The following is a 23,671-nucleotide window of genomic DNA, read 5'->3' as shown; positions in this document are numbered from 1 at the left end:
CAAGATTTTACTTGATGCAGTTTGTTTGAATCTGAATAATTTGCTCTAACAGATCTTTACTATTAAAGAAATGACAGAAAGCTAAGCAGCTCAGGAGAATTTTTGGCCTTTGTTCATGCAAACAGTGTGGGATGTTAACATCAACTGTTGTGAAATCAGAGGTTGAAGGGGGTTGCCAGAATTCATCAAAGTACTTGCCTTTTTCTCTGAGGCTGTTGATCTCAGACTTAATGTGTTAAATAAATGACAAGCTTCTATAGAAGGTTTAAAACTTGATTCTAGCTCTCAAGCTTCACAATTAGTTTTGCTTTCTAATTCAAAACAAAAGCAGCTTTTCCACCCTGATAGAATAGATGTGCATATTTCCACCCCTTTCCGTTCCTTTGATTTCTTCTTTTAAACTGATTGTGTCAGCAGATTGTAAAATGAATGAAATAGGAACAGGTTAAGCAATAAACACCCATGATGCTTCATGACACACGTGAAAAGCACACAGTTTCCAATTGTTGAGCTCAACTTTGCTCATTGATGCATGACTCAAAGTATGGGTCATCCCTCTCAGTTGCATAATGTTAATTTTTAATGTGTTTTGGACTATTTCAACTGGTTTGCTCTGGTGTGGATTAGGGACACATTTTTTTCCATGCTTAAGTATTATTACAGTATTAAATTAAAAAAGCGCACACCCATGCATTAAAAAAAAAAAAAAAGAACAAAACAAACAAAAAAAAACTCTTGTCCTGCAGTCCTGCAGCTTTAGTAATAAGTTGTTTGTTGTGGTTTAACCCAGCCGGCAGCTGAACACGACACAGCTGTTCACACACCCTTCCCCCTCCCTCTCTGGGATGGGGGAGAGAAACGGGAAAATGAAGCCTGTGAGTTGAGATAAAGACAGTTTATTAAGACAGGAAAATGATAATAATAACAACAATAATGATGATAATAGTACTACTAATAATAATGTGTACAAAACAAGTGATGCACAATGCAATTGCTCACCACCCCCTGACCAATGCCCAGCCTAACCCCGAGCAGTCTGGCCCTTCTCCCCCCAGCTAGCCACCCCTATATATTGTTTAGCATGACGTCAGATGATATGGAACACCCTTTTGGCCAGTTTGGGTCACCTGTCCTGGGTCTGTCCCCTCCCAGCTCTTGCTGCATCCCCAGCCTGTCCGTTGGCAGGACAGAGCAAGAAGATGAGACATCCTTGACTTGGTGTAAGCACTGCTCTGCAACAATTAAAACATCGGGGTGCTATCGGCACTCCTCTCATCCCAAGCCAAAACATAGCATTCTACCAGCTACTAGGAAGACAACCAACTCTGTCCTAACTGAAACCAGGACATTGTTAAACAGTTGACAGGGAATCCTCAACCTGAGTAGCTTTTACTTGTTATTTATTTATTTTTTACTTCACACTAATCTGGAAGTAAGACACAATCTTAACTAGAAATAAGCGGTTTCATTTCATGCTTAAAGTCAAATTATTACAGTAAGAACTTCTGGGGAGAAAGCCGGGGTACATGTATGTATGGACATGCATGAAGAGTTCCTGTTAAATGTACCTAAGATCATAGTGGGTGTTTCCCTCTTGTTGTCTGCTGAATGAAGTCGTGTAACAAGGTGGAAAGCAAACTGCACTTGGTTACTGGAGGCAATGGACTGCTTTTACAAGGCTCTGTTTTTATAACTGCTTGTTGTTTCCTGTTATTTCTCATATTGTAGTTGCCTTGTGTACATTTGCCTCTTTTATGTCATTATAAAAAAAAAAAAAGCCTCAAAGGCAGATGCCCAGACTGTCCAGATATATGAAATATATGGTAAAAGGGCTTGGTACCATGTTAAACATACTCTCTTTCATATGGATATGTGTTTCCTAAAGGTAGGTAGCACCTTATAGTGATGTTTTAGGATGCTAAAGATGGCTTGTAGCTGTGTTCGAATTGGCTGAGTTAGTCTGCTGTTCCTGAGTCAGAAGAGCAGGGGTTTTAGTGGTTGACATGTGCCTGTCTGTGCTGTAGTTTGCTGTTGTTGCATATCACTGTCTCCAGAATGTTTTTTTCAGAGAGGTAAAGATAGTAACCTCAGCACTTTATTCATACCCGTTTGTTCAAAAAAGTCTCAAGTTTGCTTTCATTGCCAGTTGTGATAGGCTTTTTTCCTTTATGCACTGAATTTTCCAAGGCATAGAACTTGGTCTGTTAGACGCTGAAGAGCAACAACTCCTCTTCCACAGCTGAGGTTATATTGTTACACTCTACCAACCCCATCCCTCCCAAAAAAAATAATAAAAAAAAAAAAAGTATCCATGGTGTTGAGTACTGGACAAGTCTTTTTTTTTTTTTACTAGATTTCTGATAAATGGCAAGAAAATGCTGGAAAGCAAAAAGCAATATATAGAACTTTGTTTGTTTTTTCTCTAGAAACAAAGTAAAGATAGATTTGGTCTTGAAGGCGATGAGGAATCAACGATGTTGGAAGAATCTGTTTCACCAAAGAAGTGAGTGGAAATGCTTTTGATTTAACAGTAATCTTTTAGCTATGGTAGTTTTTTCATCCCTCGTAGTATAGTTATTATTGTATATATAGTAATAATTATAAAAAGTATAGTTATTACCTTTTAAAAATGATTTTCCACAGGGTAGTTTAACAGAAGGAAGCACTATCTCAAGAGACAGTTCTGTGGACTTCCAGCTTCATCCTAGGATTGCAGAGCAGGCTTTTCTGTCTTAAGAACGCTGGTAAGGGCAACCAGCAGTAGTAGCAATTTGTAGTAACTTGACTCTTTAACAATGGAGTTCAGGCTGTAAGTCAATAAGATTGAAAAAAAAAAAAAAAGCTGAAAATATCATATTAGTTTTTTGATCTTCATACAAACAGCTAGGATTTGCAAGATCTTAGTTACTTGTCTTTCTAGGTCCATGGTTTCCTGCAGAATTTGACTCCTGGTAGTTTAATTGTACACTGTGTCATTAACAGAGCTGGCTTATTACACCAAATCACTTTAGCCAAACCAGTCAGATGTGTGGTGTGGTTCAAGGTAAGGTTTTGGCTCTAGTAGGTCAGGCGATGGTTCTGGTGGGAAAGTAACTGAGTATAGCAAAAAGTACAACTGCAGAGATGGATATACTCTTGGAAACAAATATTCAGTGTTTCCTTGCTGTGAAGAAATAGAAGCAGGTTTGACTTTTTAAGCTGTAATGAGCCCCTCAAGTCTCGTGTTTGTACTTTAAGGATGACAGCATCTGCATTATATACGTAAAAGTCTGATTTATTGTTCAACATGTGGTTCAGTGGATATCAACTGGTGAGATATTTCATTGGCCTTATGTGAAATTTCAACTGTTGATGAAACACATATGTTCAGATGTTTGCTTTCAACATTGCCCTTTCCAAGTTATTTCCAGAATATACTCTTAGTTAAGTGCTGTACAGCAAAGCCCAAAGATTTTAATAAATGATTACAAGATTTTCCATAATTAAAACTACTTTTTCCTCCAGCACATTGCTGCTGCTAAAGCTAAAAGTCCTGTCAATACCTCTAGCTGTTAAAGCTGGAATCCTATTTAAATATGAGTGTTACGTCTGGCAAAGGAGATTGTGACCATGGATGACAATAACTTCATTATTCTTGAAAGCATCCTACCTCCTAGTCTATAATATTACAGGCTTCCAGGTTATTAGCAAGCATTTTGCGTGTATATGCATATAAAGAGGAGGGGAAAAATGTTAGTTTTTATCCCAAACATTGGGCTTGCTTGCAAAGAATGTCTTCAGAGGGTTGGTGCTTCTATTTTCTATTCATCAGCCTATATCACAGTTGAAACAGAGCAGTCTGTTATGCCATAAACCCTGTTCTGTCTGTAAGGCATGTTAGAGGAGTAAATTTATTGTACCACATATACCAAAACTGTATCTTCTTTCCTTGCTGCCTGCTTATTAGTGCTATTAATATTTGATCTGTCAAAAGTGGCACGTATGTTTTTCCCTAAAATGTTAGAAAATGCTTGGTAAAAAAGACTGTTAAAACTTCTCTAGCTTCTCCAAATATTATGAAATGCAGTTTAAAATCCTACAGGAAGAACATCTGGCAGGACTTGCAGGAGATAACTAATTTTGTATTGCATTTTTCTATTTTAATTATATATACATATAAAAATATATATTTTTTTTTAGGTCCACCATCTTGCAGCAGCAGTTCAACCGAACAGGGAAGGTAGAGCATGGCTCTGTGGCACTACCAGCTGTTATGCGGTCGGGGTCCAGTGGCCCAGAGACTTTCAACATCGGCATCATGCCTTCTCCCCAGCAACAGGTCACCATTGGTCAGATGCACAGAGGACATATGCCCCCGCTTGTGAGGAACCTCCTTGTTTTGTAGTAGCATTTGAAACTTGTTGGTGCTGCAAGTTGTCAGAAACAGGATGTTTTCCATGTTGCTAAGTGTAGAGTGTGGTGTCCTGGCTGTCTTACTGAACACGTTTTGAGCTGAAATACTTAAGTTACCACATTTTCAATGGCTTGCTCATTTGTCCTAACAACAGCTCTTCAACCCTTTTCTTTGCTTTTAAGTAGTTAAACCAGTATTCAAGGGTTAGGAAAAAAGCACGTTGAAGATTGGCAAAAGTAAGCAATTTTAGGGAAAAACTCATCTTTAGCTTGTCACTAGTCTACAATTTAGATGTTTCTAGATGGTTTAAAGCTGGTGCTGAGTTTTCTCATTTAAATTTAACACTACCAAAAGGCCTAAATGGGCTATAGCGAATGTACTCAGTGCTTAAGCTCATGAAATATCATTAGAAGCATGGTATGTCTAGTGGGTTGACTTTAGTGGCTGTCAGATTCTTTGATTACCCCTCCTCAACCAGACAGGAGGAGAAAATAAGAAAAAGCTTTTTATTTCAACATGGGTTGAGATAAAAGCATAGAGATCACAATTTACCATCATGGGCAAAATGGACTTGACTTGGTGAAAAGTAATTTACTACTGGTTAAAATAGAGTTGGATGTTAAGAAACGAAGACCAAAAACTAAAACATCTTTACCACACTGATACCTCCTTTTTTTCCCCACAAACTCAACTTTATTTCTTCATTCCTGACTACTCTACCTCCTCCTCTCACCAGCAAGTGGTCATTCCATAGCAATTCCTCTCTGCTGCTGCTTCTTTCTCACATCTTCCCCCTGATACAGCATGGGTTTTCCGTCATGGGCTACAGACCTTTAGCTGCAGCTAAAGGTGGGACCAGCTAAAGCTAGGTGCTCCAGCATGGGACCTCCATGGCCCTGCAGTTCCTGGCAGGAGACCCTGCTCCATTGTGGGACCTCCACAGGCTGTAGTTCCCTTCCGGGAATGTCCACTTGCTGCAGTGTCGGATATCTGCTCTGGCACGGTCTCTCCCGCAGGCTGCAGAGGAACCTCTGCTCCAGCACCTTCCCATCCTTCTTTTGGCACCGGTGTTTGCAGGGTTGTTGCACCTTTCCCTCCCAGTGTTCACTGCCATGTGGTGAGGAGTCCACGTGCCCTTTCTGCACTGTGCATTCCCAGAGGCACCTCTTGCTTGTTTGCTGGGCTCAGCTGTGTCCTGTGGTAGGTCCATTGTGGAGTCAGCTGGAACCAGCTGCACCCAGCACAGGGCAGCCCCTGGCCTTGAACTCAGAGGCCACCCCTGCAGCCTTCCCTGTCAAGACCTTGCCACGGACGCTCTATAGAGATAGCTATCCTGTCTCACTTAAAACTCTTCAATTTTTCATTAGCTTATGCATATTAATGGTAATATAGTTTTAGAGTTGTTCTTTGTAACATCTGTAGGCTGTTCCAGGAAGTCAGTCCTGTACAGTTCAGTATGCAGGATGCAAGTCAGTAAGACAGCTCAGTGATTTGTGAGTGTCTGTTGGGCATTGTTTGATCTGTGAATGTTCAGCATCTTACGCATGTGTGCAAGTATAGAGGAGTGTAAAGTGGCATGGGCAGAATCAAGACTATGAGAGAGGAGTTTCAGTGAGCTTAAGCTGCTTTCTTGACTGCACGAGGGAAGTGCTATTTGTCTGAAATGGCCTGGTGTAATTGTTGTCACTCACAATCTTTTAATGCCTAAGTAACAACACCTGCTTGAGTTGCCATCTGGAACACAACACACAGTCATTTCCTTGTTCTGACTTTCAGACCTCAGCTCAGCAGGCCTTGATGGGAACTATTAACACGAGCATGCATGCTGTTCAACAAGCACAAGCCGACCTCAGTGAAGTTGATAACCTTCCACCTCTAGGGCAGGACATGGTGAGTTTTTCTTGTCCCCGTAGAAATGAATCTTAATATTTTGGGGTGTTTGCAGATCAGTTTAATTATTGTCTGTGGAGGTGAAGTGGTATCTGTAAAGCTTCCTAAATTAGATTTAAAAAAAAAAAAACATGCTTGTGCTTGCTATAAGGAATTCATGTACACTGCTCCATCTCACTTTCATCAATCTTCTGAGATTAGTTATAGCAAACTTCCTTGCATAACTGTGTCCATAATTCTATTTGTTTCATGTGCATATGTAAAAGTAAAAACAAACTATAAGCAATATTTGTGATGAGAGTGACTGTCTCCCAGACACCTGAAAAATATGAACAAATGAAAAAAGAACAAAACATGATTCTGTCACATCTGATCCAGGCTGAGGTAGGAGGACAGATCAATAAACTACTGTTCATGTGGGACTACCAGTCAAGAATCATCATCCTTGATGATGCACTGGTTATGGTATTCACCTTAAAACAGCAGCTGTTGGACTAACAGCTATTCTGTAGCAAGAGATTCAGCAAAAGAGAATGTTTGATTGAGTTTTTTTTCTCTCTAAAGGCTTAGTAGTTGTCCTCTGTTTCATTTTAAAAGATTGATGAAGGAATGAGAGATTAATACAGGATTTCATCTTACAGAACTTTGCTGCAGTCCTTCATTCTTGTTTTTGTTGTTGCTCTTTAGGCATCAAGAGTATGGGTTCAGAACAAGGTTGATGAATCAAAACATGAAATACACTCTCAGGTTGATGCTATCACTGCAGGAACTGCATCTGTTGTTAACCTTACGGCAGGTAAATTTCAAAAGGAAGGACTTGCTTGCAGTCTCCTAATTATCAGTCTAATTCAAGTATCATAGGGACAGACTAAGAGGGGGCTGGGGAGAAATTTTCTTCAAAATAGTCCAATAGTTAAGTGCATTGACATGCAAAACAAGCTTTATGTCCCTCTCAACACAATTTTCTTATATTCAATTTATCATCTCTAACATTGAAGTTACTCCTGTTGATGAAAAGTATAGCTTGCTTATTCAACTAAGCAGTCTCTGCAAGGTTACTATGAAAAGCATTAATTGTTAGACAGTTGTTAGAGGTTATAGATGTTTATTGACAGTGGTTTTGCTTTGGCAAATTACAAATTGAAGGAGCTGTGAGTGACCTAAAGGGGTTAATAGTGTGTGAGCTTGGGTTCTTTCAAGGTTGAAACTGGGAAAATAGCTCAAACTGTGGACTTGTCAGCAAATTGCATTGGATGAAGAGAAATTTATATTAGAAGAGAAATGTAGAGACTGGAAAAGTGATAGCTGACCTTAATTTTTAAATGACACTGAAATTACTTAGTAGACGTTTATTGGCCATCCTTAGATGTATCTGTTCTCTCACCAGAGTGTAGTCTGTGGTGGCTGCCTCATTTTCCCTTTTAACCACTGAAGCATTCTGCTCATGAAAAACCATTTATTCTACAGGTGACCCAGTTGACACGGACTATACTGCTGTAGGATGTGCAATTACAACCATCTCCTCCAACCTCACTGAGATGTCTAAAGGTGTAAAACTGCTTGCTGCCCTCATGGATGATGAAGTCGGAAGTGGAGAGGACCTCCTGAAAGCTGCTCGAACATTAGCCAGTGCTGTCTCAGACTTGCTGAAGGCTGTGCAACCTACTTCAGGGGAGGTGAGTGTGGTCATTTAACAGTGATGGGTAGCTAAGCACCACCATGCTGCTGTCTTACTCCCTCTTCTCAAAAAGACATTTTCAGAAAATATGATGGAGGAAAAAAGTTCATGGGTTGAGAGAAGGACAAGGAAGTTCACTCACAAATCACTGCCACAGGCAAAAAAGACTCAGCATAAAAGAGATACTTCTTTTGAAGACAACTGAAATCTGCTGCTATTTCATATCAGTTGGCCTATTGGCTGTCCATCATTAATTTTCCTTGGAGTTATTGCAATAATGTCTATTCAGATTCTTCAAAGTTCTTCACACATTCTCAGGGAGCACTGCAGATGAAACTTGCAAAATAATCCAGCTGTGTATATAGAAAAGATTTTTCCGAAGTCATTTTGGTTTAAGTTTTTGTTCGTATTGACTGCATGCTAATGTAGAGGCTCCTTGAAGAAATCCGATGTTTAAATAAAGTGTGTTGTCTTTATTTTCCACAATTATTTTTCCAGCCTCGACAGACAGTTTTGACTGCAGCTGGAAGCATTGGGCAAGCAAGCGGGGAGCTACTGAGACAGATTGGCGAGAATGAAACAGATGAAAGGTTCCAGGTAATAAGGGGGTTGCTTGTCTTTGCCAGAGCTGTGTAGCTTAATAATGAGGAGGCCATTGCATCAAACCAGGCTTTGCCAAGTGCAATTTGGAAATGTTTGCTCAATGGTAATTGAGGTTAATCCATTGTGAAATTATTTTAATTATATGATCATAGAATGCTGATTTTGTAGGAACTCCTTCATTTTATATGTCATACAGATGGTTTCTTGCTCCATGGAAAGCTGTTAGTGCTATACTCCCCTGTGTTGAGAATGCATGGCTCATAGTATATACATACTAGTCAGATCCTTGCTTGCTCTGTAAGACACAGGGATTTTATGGGATTAAAATTTGCACTTGCATGCAGGCAACTTCAATTCTTGCCCTTCCTCATGTTTCCCTGGTTTTTCCAAACTATTAAACCTATTGAATGTATGTATTTATGAAGATTAATAAACAATGAGTATTTCTTTTCATTAAATGTATGTGTTTACTGTGTGTATATGTATGCATGTGTACAAAACTTTCTGGCAAACTGATGAGGAGAAAATTTTTATATTACAAATCTAACTTCTTGGTGATTAGGTGATAAGTATTACCAGATGTGAAAGGATAACCCCTATTTGGCTTAATCATATAATAACCTATTAGCAGTTTAAAACTGTTGTCCTTAAATGCTGTGTTATAAATGCATCTTTTTCACTCAGAGCCTATATATATATATATATATATATATATATATATATATATATATATATATATAAAATTACCTTGAGAAGACTTGATCTTGTATAAACAAAGTATATACTATTTGCTTATAATACTGATTTTTTTTTTCTGTTTATTTTATCAGGATGTTCTAATGAGTCTGGCCAAAGCTGTTGCAAATGCTGCTGCCATGTTAGTGCTGAAGGCCAAGAACGTAGCACAGGTTGCTGAGGATACAGTCCTGCAGAACAGGGTCATTGCTGCTGCTACACAATGTGCACTCTCTACTTCCCAGCTCGTGGCTTGTGCCAAGGTGAGACTAGCAGTGTTCATGAGATTGCTTCTGTGTGTTTCCAGTAGCTCAGGCAATATACTGTCATAATATCATAGTTGGAGTCTTGTGCAATATCAAACTTGATGACTAATAAATTGTCACCCATAGGAGTGGCAATCGAATATCGGCCCAGAGGATGTGAGGTACTGCTGTAATCCCCAGGGGAGATTCCGTAGAAAATATAGATCATCTGATGATAATGATCAAAATAGTAACTTTAAGAAAAAAAAGCCCTAGAAATACAGCATGTCTGGGGAACTGTGCAAGTTTTCTGATGAAGACTAGAATGACACTGAATTCACCTAATCTAAAATTCAAATAATTAAAAGTTGATTTTAACTTCAGCATGAATATTAAGTTAGTAATCATTGATACTAAATATATTTGCGTTGTTTCACAGTAGCCCAATTGTTTTAATAGGGTCCATTGCTTTTGGCCAGGTATTGTTTCTCAGTATAAGAAAAGTACAAAAGAGTTGATCAGATCCCAAATTCTCAAGTCTACACTTGCAACATTGCATTGTCTGTAGCCTTTTTTTGATTTTTAATGAAAGCAATTCACGCTACTGACTTCGGAAACTGCTTTCAAAGTCTGCAGATTCGGTTTTCATAAGGTTACTTGTGATTGGAAAATGTGTATTCAACTATTCGGAAACATCCAAGAGGCTTAGAATAAAACTAATAGCCAATTTTAGCTATTACATTTTGAGTATTTTCACCTTCTATCTTTGGCTGTAAGGGCTTTTTGTAATGAATATGTATGAATTTTCATTATCTCGACTTGATGTTCTTACTGCCTGTGAATTTCTTCAGTACAGAATTAGATGACCAGTGGCATCCTTTTTTTCCTTATAAGATATGCACAGTTTTCCCATTGCTAAAAACTGTCTGGATAGGCCTGGACAAAATGGGGAAGGGTTGTTTCTAATCCGTAGATTACTGAGTTTATTACTTGTAGCTTCAGAAATAGTGTTGTATGGCTTTTGACAAGTAATTTATTTAAACAAACAAACAGAAGGCTGGTATGAGAAGGCTATACAAAATACCAATTCCAATTAAGATTTAATTTTACTTAGAACTCTAGAGTGCACAAGTGTGTTAAGTGTACTTAGTGGTTTTTTTGTTGAGGAGTTTGGTGAATGCCTGTCTTCCAGAACCACTGTTAAGTGATTGATCAGGTCAGCAGCTGCTGAAGAAGCATGAAAGAAGCATGAAGGTGGTGGCTTGTGTTCTTGTATCTAAGTGAAGATTAATGACATCCACAGCCCAGATTCCTAACTTAAATCTGTGAAGCTACCTATCTAAATACATACTACAGGGCTTTCTGTCTAGGGAAAACAGATATGTTAAGGATTAAGAACTCTAATACAGCAGATGTTTTGATTACTAGTAATTGGAAAATTTGCAAATAAGCCATTTTCTGAATGTTTTGTCTGTGTTCCCCATGCAGGTTGTGAGTCCCACCATCAGCTCCCCGGTGTGCCAGGAACAGCTGATTGAGGCAGGGAAACTGGTGGACCGTTCAGTGGAGAATTGCGTGAGGGCCTGCCAGGCTGCCACAGATGATACTGAGTTACTGAAGCAGGTTGGTGCGGCTGCCAGCATTGTCAGCCAAGCCCTGAATGACCTCTTGCAGCATGTCCGCCAGTTTGCAAGCAGGGGAGAACCTATTGGTCGCTATGATCAGGCCACAGATACCATCATGTGTGTCACGGAGAGTATTTTCAGTTCAATGGGGGATGCTGGTAAGTCTCTCTAATGGATAATAGCTTTTCCTGATTTGGAGATTTGTACATTTCAAATAAATAAAGTTTAAAACCTCTGCTAGCACCCTAATGGGTCATTCAACCCGTAATGTTAAATCAGTGAAATGTACATAGCTGTGTGCTAGATAGAATGAATATTGTATGAAAACAATGAATACCATGCTAAAGGATCACTGTAGTATTCAGTCTTTCTTCTTTTCTACTGCTTCACTTCACAAAATTGTGCAGTAAGTCCTCATCTCTGAATAGGAGGACACGTACCTAAGTGAACACTCGCCAGTGGTGGATTTCTTTTTGCTTAGATTTTGTTGTAGGTTTTAAAAATTATTTTGCTGCTTGTGATGTTTCTAAAATGTGCAAATTCTAGAACTGGGCAGACTTGAGATACTTAATATTGTGAAATGACCCAATATGAACTTTCAGAAACAAAATAAACCAAAACCCCACAGGAAATTAAATAGAGCAGTGATATTTCAATGGTTAAAAATGGGATGAATTATCAACCGCATAAAGAGGCAGTGTCTATTTGATAACAAGATAATTCATATAACGTTTCAAAATGACACAACTTTAAAAAAGCGGTTGTGGTACCTCTTGGGGACTATATGGTGTTCATCTCCTCCCTCTTTTGTGTTATCTGAACACAAGGACAGGAAATTAAATATATCACTGTCACAGTTTTATTCACAGTACAGCCAATATGAACCAAGTAATCTTTTCTTGTAGATTCAGATTCTTTCAGATATTTTTTTTTCAAGGAACTGTCATTTCAGCTGTGCAATGCTCTTCTGGAGGAAATTGTGTGGGGAAGTAATATGAATTCTTGGGGTATTTTGGCCCTAAAAGCAGCTTCTCTGAGAAATGAAAGATCAAGGTATTTGAAAGACATACAGGGACATTGTTTGCTAAAACCTTCTAAATCTCCCAGATGAAAACTGCCAAAAAAAAAAAAAAAAAAAGCTAATACTCTGCTACTCAAAGGGGTTTAATTAGTGTGTACGTGTATATTAAGTCCTGTGTTCAACTGTCAATTATAAATCATTTGGCTTCTGTACAGAAGGATTTAGTAAAAGATAATCTTGGATGACATTTATTTTCCATTTATTATTGTCATCCGAGACTTTGTGAAGCTACTGTGCTATGAACTACTTATATATCCTTGTCAAATAAAATGAGTACTACAGCAAATGTGACTTTATTTTTATCTTGTTGACTTTTTAAATCAAAGCTGAAATGTAAAGATGGGGACAGTAAAAACATAATTTTATATCATAGGTGAAATGGTAAGGCAGGCCAGGGTACTGGCTCAAGCTACCTCAGATCTTGTCAATGCTATGAGGTCGGATGCTGAAGCAGAAATTGATATGGACAACTCAAAGAAGCTCCTAGCTGCTGCAAAGCTCCTAGCAGATTCTACAGCCCGCATGGTTGAAGCTGCAAAGGTACTGGGTAATTGAAGTAACTGTCCACTTAAAATTGTGTAGTTAGACACAAAGTAGAGATAATATGTGGTATATTTTAGATTAGATTCGGCTGACAGTAGACCGTTTTTCTTGTCCCCTAGGTGTTTTGAATGTAATGGGTTAGTCTGCTCTGCCTCTGTTTCTTCTGGAGACAATTTCCTAGAGTTGAGGAATGTTTGGTGTGTTGTATACCATGTACACCTCCTCACCTTCCTGCTTCATGTTTGTTCTCACAAGAGGCAAATATCCGAACTTCTCTTTCCTTTCTGTGCTGGAAAATTATTTAAATCCACTAAGTTAGGCCTAGATTCTTTGAGTTGAGTCCTAGATCTTGTATTCAAAAAGACTTTTATAGATCATGGCCAGCAATTGTCCTAGGCCTCTAAAAGACCCATGTCCCTGGCTACAAGCATATTCTTGACTTCCCAGTGCTTTCTCAGCTTTCTGAGACTTCAATGGGAAAAAATGCCCTGTGTTAAATCTGAGGGTTTAGACTACAGTTACTGAAATGCATACTGAATTAGGAATTCTGAAATGTGTTTTTTTTCCAAAGCCAGCATCCATATAATCAAAGTATATTTCCACAGATCACAACAGAAACATTTAACAAAACAATTTCTTCTCCAAACAGCTAAACTAGTATGTAAATCAAAAAATTGTATACAAATAAATGAAATCTTTCCTGAAAGCACTTTACAATCAGTAAGAACAGAAACTATCTTGCACTAGCATTAAGTTTTTCTGCATATGCTTTTAATGGTTTAATATTCAGCAGTCAAATGTTCTTCTAACTTTGGCTAAGGTAATATATAGAAAATAAAGGCTGATGCAGCAGACTGTCTGTAACTAAAGGTTTGATATTCATCTACATTCTCTCCAGGAACAGCTTCTGAGGCTGATGGTTTTTGCTCTGAAATTTTGTGCAGGGAGCTGCAGCCAATCCTGAAAATGAGGATCAACAACAGCGTCTGCGAGAAGCAGCAGAGGGATTGCGTGTTGCTACAAATGCTGCTGCACAGAATGCCATCAAGAAGAAAATCGTCAACAGATTAGAGGTTGGAACCAGATACTGTTTAATTTTCAGTTCACTATATTTTGATAAATCTCTAGCTGAAACAATTAGAAACGCATACTTCAGGAGGAGTTCTAAGTGCTGTAAGATCAGTTCCAGAGTACAGGGCTTGAAACTCACAATGGTAGCATAGGATACCATAGTTGTCAGCTACAGGAAATTTGAGTAACTTCTATCACTAATGTAGTCAACTGGTGTAAGCATTTGATTCAGAAGGCATTGAACTAAAAGTTCACTGTGCACTGAAGGTGAAATTTATCTGAAGTTTGTTGTGCAGGCAGGGTTCAATCTTCCTGTTTTCAGCTAGAATGTAGAAACATTAAAAAACAAAACAAACTAACAAAAAAAACACCTAATCTCACTAATCTCAGGTTTCCAAATATTATTTTTGGTAATCTGAAAATGTTTCAGGTACAATTAGATTAGACAAACAGGAAGACCTTAGTCAATAACCATATTCCAGAAGTTCATTTAAGCTCCTCTGTCTGTATAGAACAAAAATTAGGTGTATTTTAGGAAATTAATCATGTCTCAGTTTTCTAACAGAATGCAGGAAAACTTTATAGAAAAAATGTTTATTTTATACTGCTCTGATAATGCATAATGCCTTAAAGGGATGAAGTGTGTAATGATGAGGATGAACTTTATGCTTGGTTGTGTTTAGTGGGCCAGTTAACGAAGAGCATTGCACAACATTTCAGAATGTCTTGGATAAATTGTTGAATTTTTAATTTTGTGAGAGGGAGAATAATAAAATAAATAATGGAAGTCCTAAATATTTGAGGAAGACCTTCTCAGTGCATCTAGACTCATTAATACCAGAACAATTTGTACCTCTGCATTAGTTCGGTGTCTTCACTTCTGCCGAAGAACCATCTCAGTAGAAGAAAGCATGGGTTCCCTTCAGTCTTTGGTCAGAGATGTTAATGTAGCAGTATTCCATCTACTTTGCTTGTTTTCTCTGGCTTTCTTTCTAAGCAGCTAACTGATTAGAGCATTTCTGTTTTCTGTGAGATCTTTTGGTAATACTGCAACCTAAGATACAAATGGCAGGAGCTCACAACCACCCTTTCACCCAAGGCAGAAGCTTGTTTTCACCATTTGCTTTTTTGTCAAGATGGATCATACAAGCTGAATGGTTTGGGTCGGAAGGGACCTTCAAATCGAATAACAAATTGGGTAAACATCTATATAGCAGTGTTCAGCTCATCTTCATCATGAGACCTAGTTCCTTTAAGGCAAATCAGATTAATCAAGGGATAGTGTCTTAATCTATCTAAGTTGTTAGCTTTAAAGTTACTTAGAGTATGTATTTCATCCTCTGAATTACTATAATCATTGTTTTTATCTATTTCTTTTTCTCCTAAGATTGCAGCTAAACAAGCTGCAGCTGCTGCTACTCAGACTATTGCAGCTTCTCAGAATGCAGCTGTTTCAAATAAGAACACTGCAGCCCACCAGCAACTTGTGCAGAGCTGTAAGGTAAAATCTATCACTACCTATTGACAAATAACTCTCTCAAACCCAGTTTTATGGGGAGATGAAGACAAACCTCTCTAGTCGTATTGTTTTAACCTCAACGGAGATTGAAAAAATTAAACATATATATCCCCACATTAATCAATATGGATTTGTCAGAACCATCATTTGTTGTCTTTCCCCCTGGTTTATACGTTTTAATACATGGAGAGCCTTAGAAAGCTGAGCTACTGTAAGTGCAAAGAATTGCTTCCTACAGTATTCCTGAAAACGTCTTACTAGAAAGGATTGCAGGTTTATATACCTCAGCATGTATCCGAGTAATAAACAAGTCACCTTAAGCAAGCGTTTTTAGTGGAAGTTTACTGCAAAACAGTCAGCAGTAGTGTGCATGCAGAGCTATGCTGAAAGCACTGTGCATATGAGTCGGGTTGCTCAGATTTGTACACTGGCAAGAAGTCTTGGCCATCAGGTCAGTGCACGGTTATGCTCTTTGGCAACTTAGTAGCTCAGTGGTCATAAAAACAGGCTGCTGAATGATGGAAGCCGTGAAATGGTACCGAAGTCTGATGTGGAATAAAAGTAGCTTTTGAATTTTCCAAAACAAAGGATGGAGTAGAAATAGTGACTTATAGGATAATGCAGTGAAATCTTTATTTAATGTATTGGTTATATATTTAACAACACTGATCATCCTATTCTGCTGTTCAGTCTACAAGCAGCTGCGGCCTTAAATGTCACTCAGAACTAAGGTGTAGACCACAATTTTTGTTTACATGATTCTTGTCTTAGCAGCTTAAATTGCAAGCTCACAGATTTCAAGGTATGCCTAAAGTCAAGTATGTTTTCATAGTTCCAAGCTAGAATTAAGAGTTCCTGTGGTGAAAAGCTGTTCTACTTTGTTCTTGAGCTACATTTGACAGCGTAATTTCTAACAAATGTTAGATAGTTGTTTCTTCACAATTCTAAAAGAAATTACATTTTAAAAAAAATAAAAGGATAATAGAAGGCAAAAGTGTATTCTTGCAGAGAGAACAGTTATGCTGGGAATGAAAACCAAACCATGAAAGAAAGCATCTTTTAAAAACCACATTAATATGTAGCAATTATTTCTTGTTATGGTGGTATTCCTACGAAATTTGGGAAATAAATAATGCAGTATGTACCAGGATTGTACTGTAGACAGCTGCTGTTTTAGCATGAATAATAATAATAAAAAGCTGATCTGCAGCATACATTACAGTCCGTTCTCATTTGATCTTGATGGTTTATTAGATAATAGAGAAGATCAATACCTATTTTTGTACTTTGGGGATTGAAAGCAGTATTGCACTGCTGAGATAAGATTAATGTGAAGTGAAAGAGTTATATGAGATTGAATTTGGGCAGCCCAAGAATATTGTTTTGATAATCTACACTTCAGAATTCTATAGTTATACTATAAACTTAGTATTAGATGTCAAAGAAAAGAAGCATGAGGTACTCTATTTTGCTTTTCTGAAAACGGGACTCTCTTTTGAAAATTTGTCACTTATCTCTGCTACTGGCATGTATGCATACAAAGGAAGTCATTCAAAATGCTGTATAAATACCTATTTTTTCACAAGAATCTTGATTGTTTAGTAGGATCTTTCAACTAATGAGTGGTGGAAATAAACATTTCTAAGTAAAAACAGAATGTCTCTGAGAAGTCCGATCACGTATTAATTGAGTTTCATGGACTCCTAAACAAATTCTTTGAAGTCATAAGAGTATTATACCTGTGAGTTTTACCAGTTGTATTTGAGAGGGACAGGGAAAGGGCTTGTTTTAATGTTAGAGGGTTCATATTTTTATGCTGGAAACTTCTCCTTTTGTTTATTATAGAATGTTGCAGACCACATTCCTCAGCTGGTGCAGGGTGTACGAGGAAGTCAAGCTCAGGCAGAAGACCTCAGTGCTCAGCTTGCTCTAATAAATTCCAGCCAAAACTTCCTTCAGGTGAAGTAAATCAATCATTGTAGTAGATTCCATGAGAAGAAAAGGCACTTCTTAATTATGTTTTTGTTTGTGACAAATAAGCAGTAAACTGTTACAAACAATGTAAAGAAGTTCTTTGCAGGGGGATTTTGTCATGGCTAAGGACAATTTAGCTCCTCAGGTCACGTGGCTGAAACATGTTGAACCTGTGGAGAGTGAGAACTGCCAAACTTCTGGATATAAAAAACAGAAAAACTGGAATTTATGAAGAAAAAAAACATTTGTTGTAGTAGCATTTGCTTTCTTGGAAAGTTTTATGATCAAGGTAGTGACATTTCAGCATCTTTCTAAATGGGGATCTTGAATATAAGAGATGATGTTGTAACCATCTGTAGTGAAGGTAGAGTCGCAGTGCTGCAGCAACAATCTTGAGAATTTTTCACAAAGGGAACGAACATTATGATGATTTTTAGATATTAACCTACAGATATTATAGATCTCGATTTGGCTTCCATTCAAAACAAATCTTGACTCTGCTTCTTCCAAAACATCTCCCCTCCCCCCCCCCCCCCCAAAAAAAAAAAAAAAAAAAGTAAAAAAGACCAAGTCAAGAGGGTTGATAATGCTATTGGGTTTACTCTTGACAAGAAACAAACTGAGGAAATTAATTGTGTAATGACACTATCATGACACTATCATTAATAAGCATCAGTTATGCCTTCAATATGAAGTGGAAGTGAACTCCTTCATTAAATACTGTTAGCAGGTTCTTTATGGTCTCATGTACTAGAAGCATCACACACAGTTCTGTCACTATTTTGCTGTATGATTCCCTCTGTAGTTATTAAAATGATCTGCCTCCTCTCTGGCTGTATGTACGTACCAAAGTGGTGGTGTGAATCAGGAAAGCAGCTTAACTGCATTAGCAGGAAACCAACCCTGTGAAGAGTCATTGCTTGTATTAATTTTTTTAGTGTACATTTTGAAATAATATAGTATTTGGAAATGCTGAAAGAAATTTCCCATTGATACCATCTGGACCTGATCATACCACCTAGAATAGCAGAAGAAATAGCTTTTAAGCAGTCTGTACAAATACTTTAAGGTCTCTTGGCTTCCATTGTTGCCTATAAAGTGACTGGTGTACTAGTAAAGAACAAATGTTTTCTGCTGCAGACAACACTGCAGTTTGGAATTATGTTCGGGTGTAGCATGTGAATAAAAAGATTGCAGTCTAGGAGGTTCATGGATAAGGAGCAGGCAAGTGCATGAAGTGGTCATTGTAGATGTAAAAAGCTCATGGTTGTGCGCATGGGGGAACCAGCAAAAAAATGTGTGAATGGTGGAACCAGCAAAAAATCCTGTCTTATTTAAAGAAAATGAACTCATAAAATTGTGTTCCGGGTTCTTCTTTGGACAGCCTGGAAGTAAGATGGTGGCATCTGCTAAAGCTGCAGTACCCACTGTGACTGATCAAGCAGCAGCAATGCAGCTAAGTCAGTGCGCGAAGAACCTTGCAACCAGCTTAGCTGAGCTACGAACTGCCTCTCAGAAGGTAGGATAGTAGTTTTAATTAGCTAAAGCAAGATGGCCCAAATGGTTGTCACAGGTTCACTCCTTGCCTCTTCTGTCTTCTCCCCCTTCCACCTAAAGGGAATGGTTCATGCTCAGGCAGTGTTAGCTTCAGTGTTGCCTTCATGCATGGTTTTCTCAGTCCCATTTGGCTTCTGTGTTGTAGTGGACAGGGGAAGAAAAACTGAGAAGAAAACTGAAAAGCTTGTGGTACTACTGACATACCAGAAACATGGCAGGGAGGTATGCACACAGTTAGCCTGGAACTATTCCCTTTAAATATGAGGGGTAGAAGGTGTCTTTGTTTGACACACCGACTTCTAAACTTGATGTTCATTTTTTTTTTGTTTGTATGTTTGTTTGTTGTTGTTTTTTAAAAAAAAAAAAAAAAAAAAAAAAAAAAAAAGTCGTAGTGGAAAGCCTTATCTTGTGAATGCTGAAGCCCCAAAACAGGATTGTAGCAAAAATTACACCTCAAATTACACCTCAGCAATCTGCAAAATTTTCAGCCAAGTTACTGATTATTGTGGGCTGCCAGATTAGAGAGTTCAATGTGACTTGAAATATGTTACGCTATCTGTCAAAGGTGAAGTCCAAACTGCAGGAGTTACTTTCTCAGTACCTGGACTACCTAATGTGAAGATGTGTATATACAAGGTAAGTGCATCTCATTCCTGTGGTGGCTCTTACCAGTGTTATTCACTAGCTAAGATACTCTATTCACAAGCTAAGAGTATTATCCAGTAGCTTGGAAGCCATGATGTGTAGAGCGTCCACAGGGGCTGCTGAAGTCATGAGACCAATAGATATTTTGGAGGGATTGTATCTGAAGCATTTACTGTTTCTAATAGTGTCTTATAGGTGCTAATAGTGTTACTGATCTGATTTCTGAATAGGCTCATGAAGCGTGTGGCCCGATGGAGATCGATTCTGCTTTGAATACAGTCCAGACACTCAAAAATGAACTGCAAGATGCAAAGATGGCAGCTGTGGATGGACAGCTAAAACCTCTCCCAGGAGAAACTGTAATTAATGAAGGGTGTCCTTCATTTATAAACAAACTTATCTGATAAAAAATTAAGTGTTTGAGGCAAAATAAATCGTGAGGCTTTGGATAATTATCATGCTGGTGGGATTTTGCACTGATTCTCTTGAAAAGATTCTATATTCCTGCTACACCAGAGGAATGTTTTTTTGTAGCAGAAGTGCTCACAGGACTGTAGAGCCACCTCCTATATTGAAAAAATATTATTTAGTAGTAGTAATGTTTCAGTCTTTCCAAAATGATAATGTTTTTCATAGAGGACAAAGATGAGAACTCAAAAGTTGGTGTTCTTAGAAACTGAAATATTTTATTCGGTAAAAACTGCCTTCTCACCACAGTTTAAGGTAGTGATTTCCATTGCTGATTATTAAATGTTGTAATTCTAATTTTGTTGTTCTTATGACCTAATATATAAATTTATTTCAACTTGGGCAGGGAAAACATGCTATAAAGGCTTCAGAGAAACTCTGTGTTCAGTTGCTGAGATAGAAGCTTGTTTTTGGTAGGAGAGGAATTTTCTTAACACTGTTTAAAAGGCAAGTGTGTTTTAGTAAAGTTTAAGTGAAGAATTCTGTCCTTTGCACCTTTTCACAGCTTGAGAAATGTGCTCAGGATCTGGGAAGTACCTCCAAAGCAGTTGGTTCATCAATGGCCCAGTTGCTAACTTGCGCTGCTCAAGGCAATGAGCACTACACAGGTACCACTTTATTCATAATGTCTGTGAGAATGTCTGTGTAGAACACTACACAGGTACCATTTTATTCATAATGTCTGCTTCCCAAATGATGTTTGTTAGAAGGCTCTCTTATCACAGAGTGCTGAAGTCAAGTAGTTGTTCACTTCTTTATTTCTATGCTGACAGTGAATTTTGGCAAGTTAGTAGGAATTGCTAATGTAAATAATGTGCTTCATAAAAGAGTAGTGTTCCAATCTGCTGTATGTACATAACCAGATTGAGACATCTGCTGTTTTTGAAAGTGTCACAAACTCTTTCTGGACAGAACTGAAATGTAAAGCGATTTAAAGGCCAGTGCCACTGAAATGTTGCTGTGTCCTTTCACAAGTCCTGAAAGGGTCTATGGATATGTTTTGCAACACAAGATGCAAACATACTTGGGATGATTTGGTAATGTTTAAAACATTGCATCTCTTACTACATGTTTCACCATTTCCCATGTATAATGCAGCTATCTTCTCCGGCTCATTAATCACATTTGTATAGTTTGGGGGTAAAGCCAACAGGGAATGTTGGCATGCGGATTCTGTGATCAGTTCTCTTTATACATTGCCCCAGTTTTTATACCTGTGCTTTTAGGGACTGAAGCACTTAATAAAGAGAAAGCTCCTTGCAGGGGGTTGCTGGGGAAGGTTTACATATAAATGATAAAATGTTCCATTCCCTCCTTTATGTAAAAAATGAAAGCTGTTGATGCAAACGCTACAGTAGAATTTTCATTATATTAGTGATAAAATCTGTTACGGCAATTACCACTTCATTAGATATAACTGCATCATGGCTAAGTAACTTACAGTTGCTTTCATTTGAAGCAGATGTAATTGGATTAATAAGGCTTGTGTTTCTATTACATAGTTATGCAGAAGTTAGCACTGGATATCTGGTGAAGGAATACAGGTACTTGCAGCTGATATCTAATAATCTAGTTCTCTTAACACCAAGCTATAAAAGCTGTTCAGTTGGAAAGTTTTGCAATGAGTTCCTTTTCAGAGCTCATGTAGCTATTTTCTATCATGGTATTTTGTTTTGCTTGGACAAGTGCTGAGTGTTTGCAGGTATTGTGGCATATTCTGCTGTTCTTAGTGACGAAAAGTCTTTACAGCTTATCTTCACTAATTAATCATTCCCTCTTGTCTGAAGCTGCAATAGTAAGTTTCTTTTCACTATGTATTTAAAAGCAATTTCATGACGTTCTCTCACTTTATTTTTATCTGCTTGTACTCACAGTGGGGTTAAGTTACGTGAAGTTACCTCATTCTTAATGTTTTCTTTGTATTTAATTTTTAATTGCTTGAACTTAAGCTATTTCTCTGTTGTTTCTATAAAATCCCAAAGCCACGTTTTCAGAAATGACAGGTGCTCTGGCTCTGAAATCATATACACAGTTCTTGCAGACAATCGCTTCCCCCCTTTGAAGTCATGTACACAGTTCTTGGAGACAATCACTTTTCCCTGCAAGTTTTATCTTCTTTCCACTTTTTAGCTTTCCTTCTTTACCCCTGCTTCACTTATTTAGGCATTGATCTATAGCTGCTCTGGAATGTCCTCTTAGGGGTATAAGATTTACTTTATGGCTTCACTACAGGCATTTCTCTTGGCAAATGATGCTATGTATTTCAAATGTGGTCATGTTTGAAGGTTATCTTTTAAACTGCATTTGAAATGTTGTGTTGCAATGTGATCATAACCTGCAAATTCAGCTGTCATAAAATAAAAAAAAAAAAGTCTTTAAGAGTGCTAATAAACTCCTTGATGAAATCTGAACATAGGAGTTGCTGCAAGAGAAACTGCTCAGGCTTTGAAGACTTTGGCTCAGGCAGCACGAGGGGTTGCAGCATCAACTACTGACCCTGTAGCGGCGCATGCAATGTTGGATTCAGCAAGGGATGTCATGGAAGGCTCTGCTATGCTTATTCAGGAGGCAAAGCAGGCCCTGGCTGCACCAGGGGATGCAGACAGTCAGCAGAGATTAGCCCAGGTAAGTTGTGGCGATGTGAATTATGGAAAACCCACTAAAATTGCATAGAACACAGCCCTAAACAGTAAAAGAATACAACAGATCAGGCCTCAAGAAATGTCAGAGAGCTGCCTTTTACTGCCAGTAGCTCTCAAATAGTAACATTATGCTTATGTCAAAGAATGTAGATGGCGCTTAGTGCATTTTAATCATCTTTCAGAGAAATCAACTTATGCAAAGATGAAATTAGATGCTTTTACCCACAACATATTTAGAGTGGGCTGCTTGATTGCAAGATGAAACACCTGTTAAACTCATTGCCAAAAGAAGGATTAGTACTCATGTTATCTTCGAAAAGTGAGCACACTTTTTTGTACATGAATAGCACAACTGCTTTTAAAGATTGTAAGGAGTAATAGGTTCTTTAACTGGTTTGAAGAGATCTTTAATTGGCCTGTATTTCAAATAATTTCTTAGGAGGTGAGATATGATTTAAATAAGTATCTGGACTTTATCTGAAATAAGTGGCACACAAAGGATTTTTCTGTTTAGCATACAGTTAACTTCTGGTGCATTTCCATAGCTAGGGTGGTACAACCTTTATTCCAAGCTTCAAATATGGTTTTGTTGGAGTCAGAATTGTAAAAATGACTTCTAGATTGGTGGCTCTAGACTGTTCCTCCTGTTTGTTAGCTAAACGCTTAAGTCTTTCTCAGTGTCAGTGTGTTTACTTCTGTGTCGTAGGTGGCAAAAGCAGTGTCTCACTCGCTGAATAACTGTGTGAATTGTCTACCTGGACAAAAGGATGTCGATGTGGCTTTGAAGAGTATTGGAGAGTCTAGCAAGAAGCTCCTTGTTGATTTGGTGAGATGTCTTTTACCATACAAATAAATGGAGAGAATTGAAGAGCTGAACTGGGTTTTCCACATATCAAATTATGTAGCAAGTGTACATGAAGTATACTTCAAGTATGTTTTATTTGTTTTGCAGGTTTAAGAGATTAATTACTTGGCTAAAATGCTGTTTTTCTAGTTCATGGG

General features: G+C 38.0%; 1 protein-coding gene across 4 annotated transcripts in view; it reads left to right on the top strand.

Moving 5' to 3' along the window:
• Positions 1–23,671, top strand: part of TLN2 (talin 2) — a 222,685-nt gene that overhangs the window by 137,198 nt on the left and 61,816 nt on the right. For all 4 annotated transcript variants that reach the window (XM_084531652.1, XM_084531655.1, XM_084531653.1 and 1 more), the window contains 17 exons: positions 2,427–2,503; positions 4,180–4,360; positions 6,170–6,283; positions 6,971–7,079; positions 7,751–7,959; positions 8,460–8,558; positions 9,395–9,562; positions 11,033–11,327; positions 12,624–12,790; positions 13,738–13,866; positions 15,252–15,365; positions 17,229–17,342; positions 18,742–18,876; positions 19,790–19,918; positions 20,533–20,635; positions 22,444–22,652; positions 23,376–23,495. In XM_084531652.1, the coding sequence (XP_084387778.1) occupies positions 2,427–2,503; positions 4,180–4,360; positions 6,170–6,283; positions 6,971–7,079; positions 7,751–7,959; positions 8,460–8,558; positions 9,395–9,562; positions 11,033–11,327; positions 12,624–12,790; positions 13,738–13,866; positions 15,252–15,365; positions 17,229–17,342; positions 18,742–18,876; positions 19,790–19,918; positions 20,533–20,635; positions 22,444–22,652; positions 23,376–23,495 (2,472 nt within the window). The remainder of the gene's footprint in view (positions 1–2,426; positions 2,504–4,179; positions 4,361–6,169; positions 6,284–6,970; positions 7,080–7,750; positions 7,960–8,459; positions 8,559–9,394; positions 9,563–11,032; positions 11,328–12,623; positions 12,791–13,737; positions 13,867–15,251; positions 15,366–17,228; positions 17,343–18,741; positions 18,877–19,789; positions 19,919–20,532; positions 20,636–22,443; positions 22,653–23,375; positions 23,496–23,671) is intronic.

Source organism: Aythya ferina (assembly GCF_964211825.1).
Source record: "Aythya ferina genome assembly, chromosome: 11".
Taxonomy (NCBI): Eukaryota; Metazoa; Chordata; class Aves; order Anseriformes; family Anatidae; genus Aythya; species Aythya ferina.
This window is presented reverse-complemented; position numbering and strand designations above follow the sequence as displayed.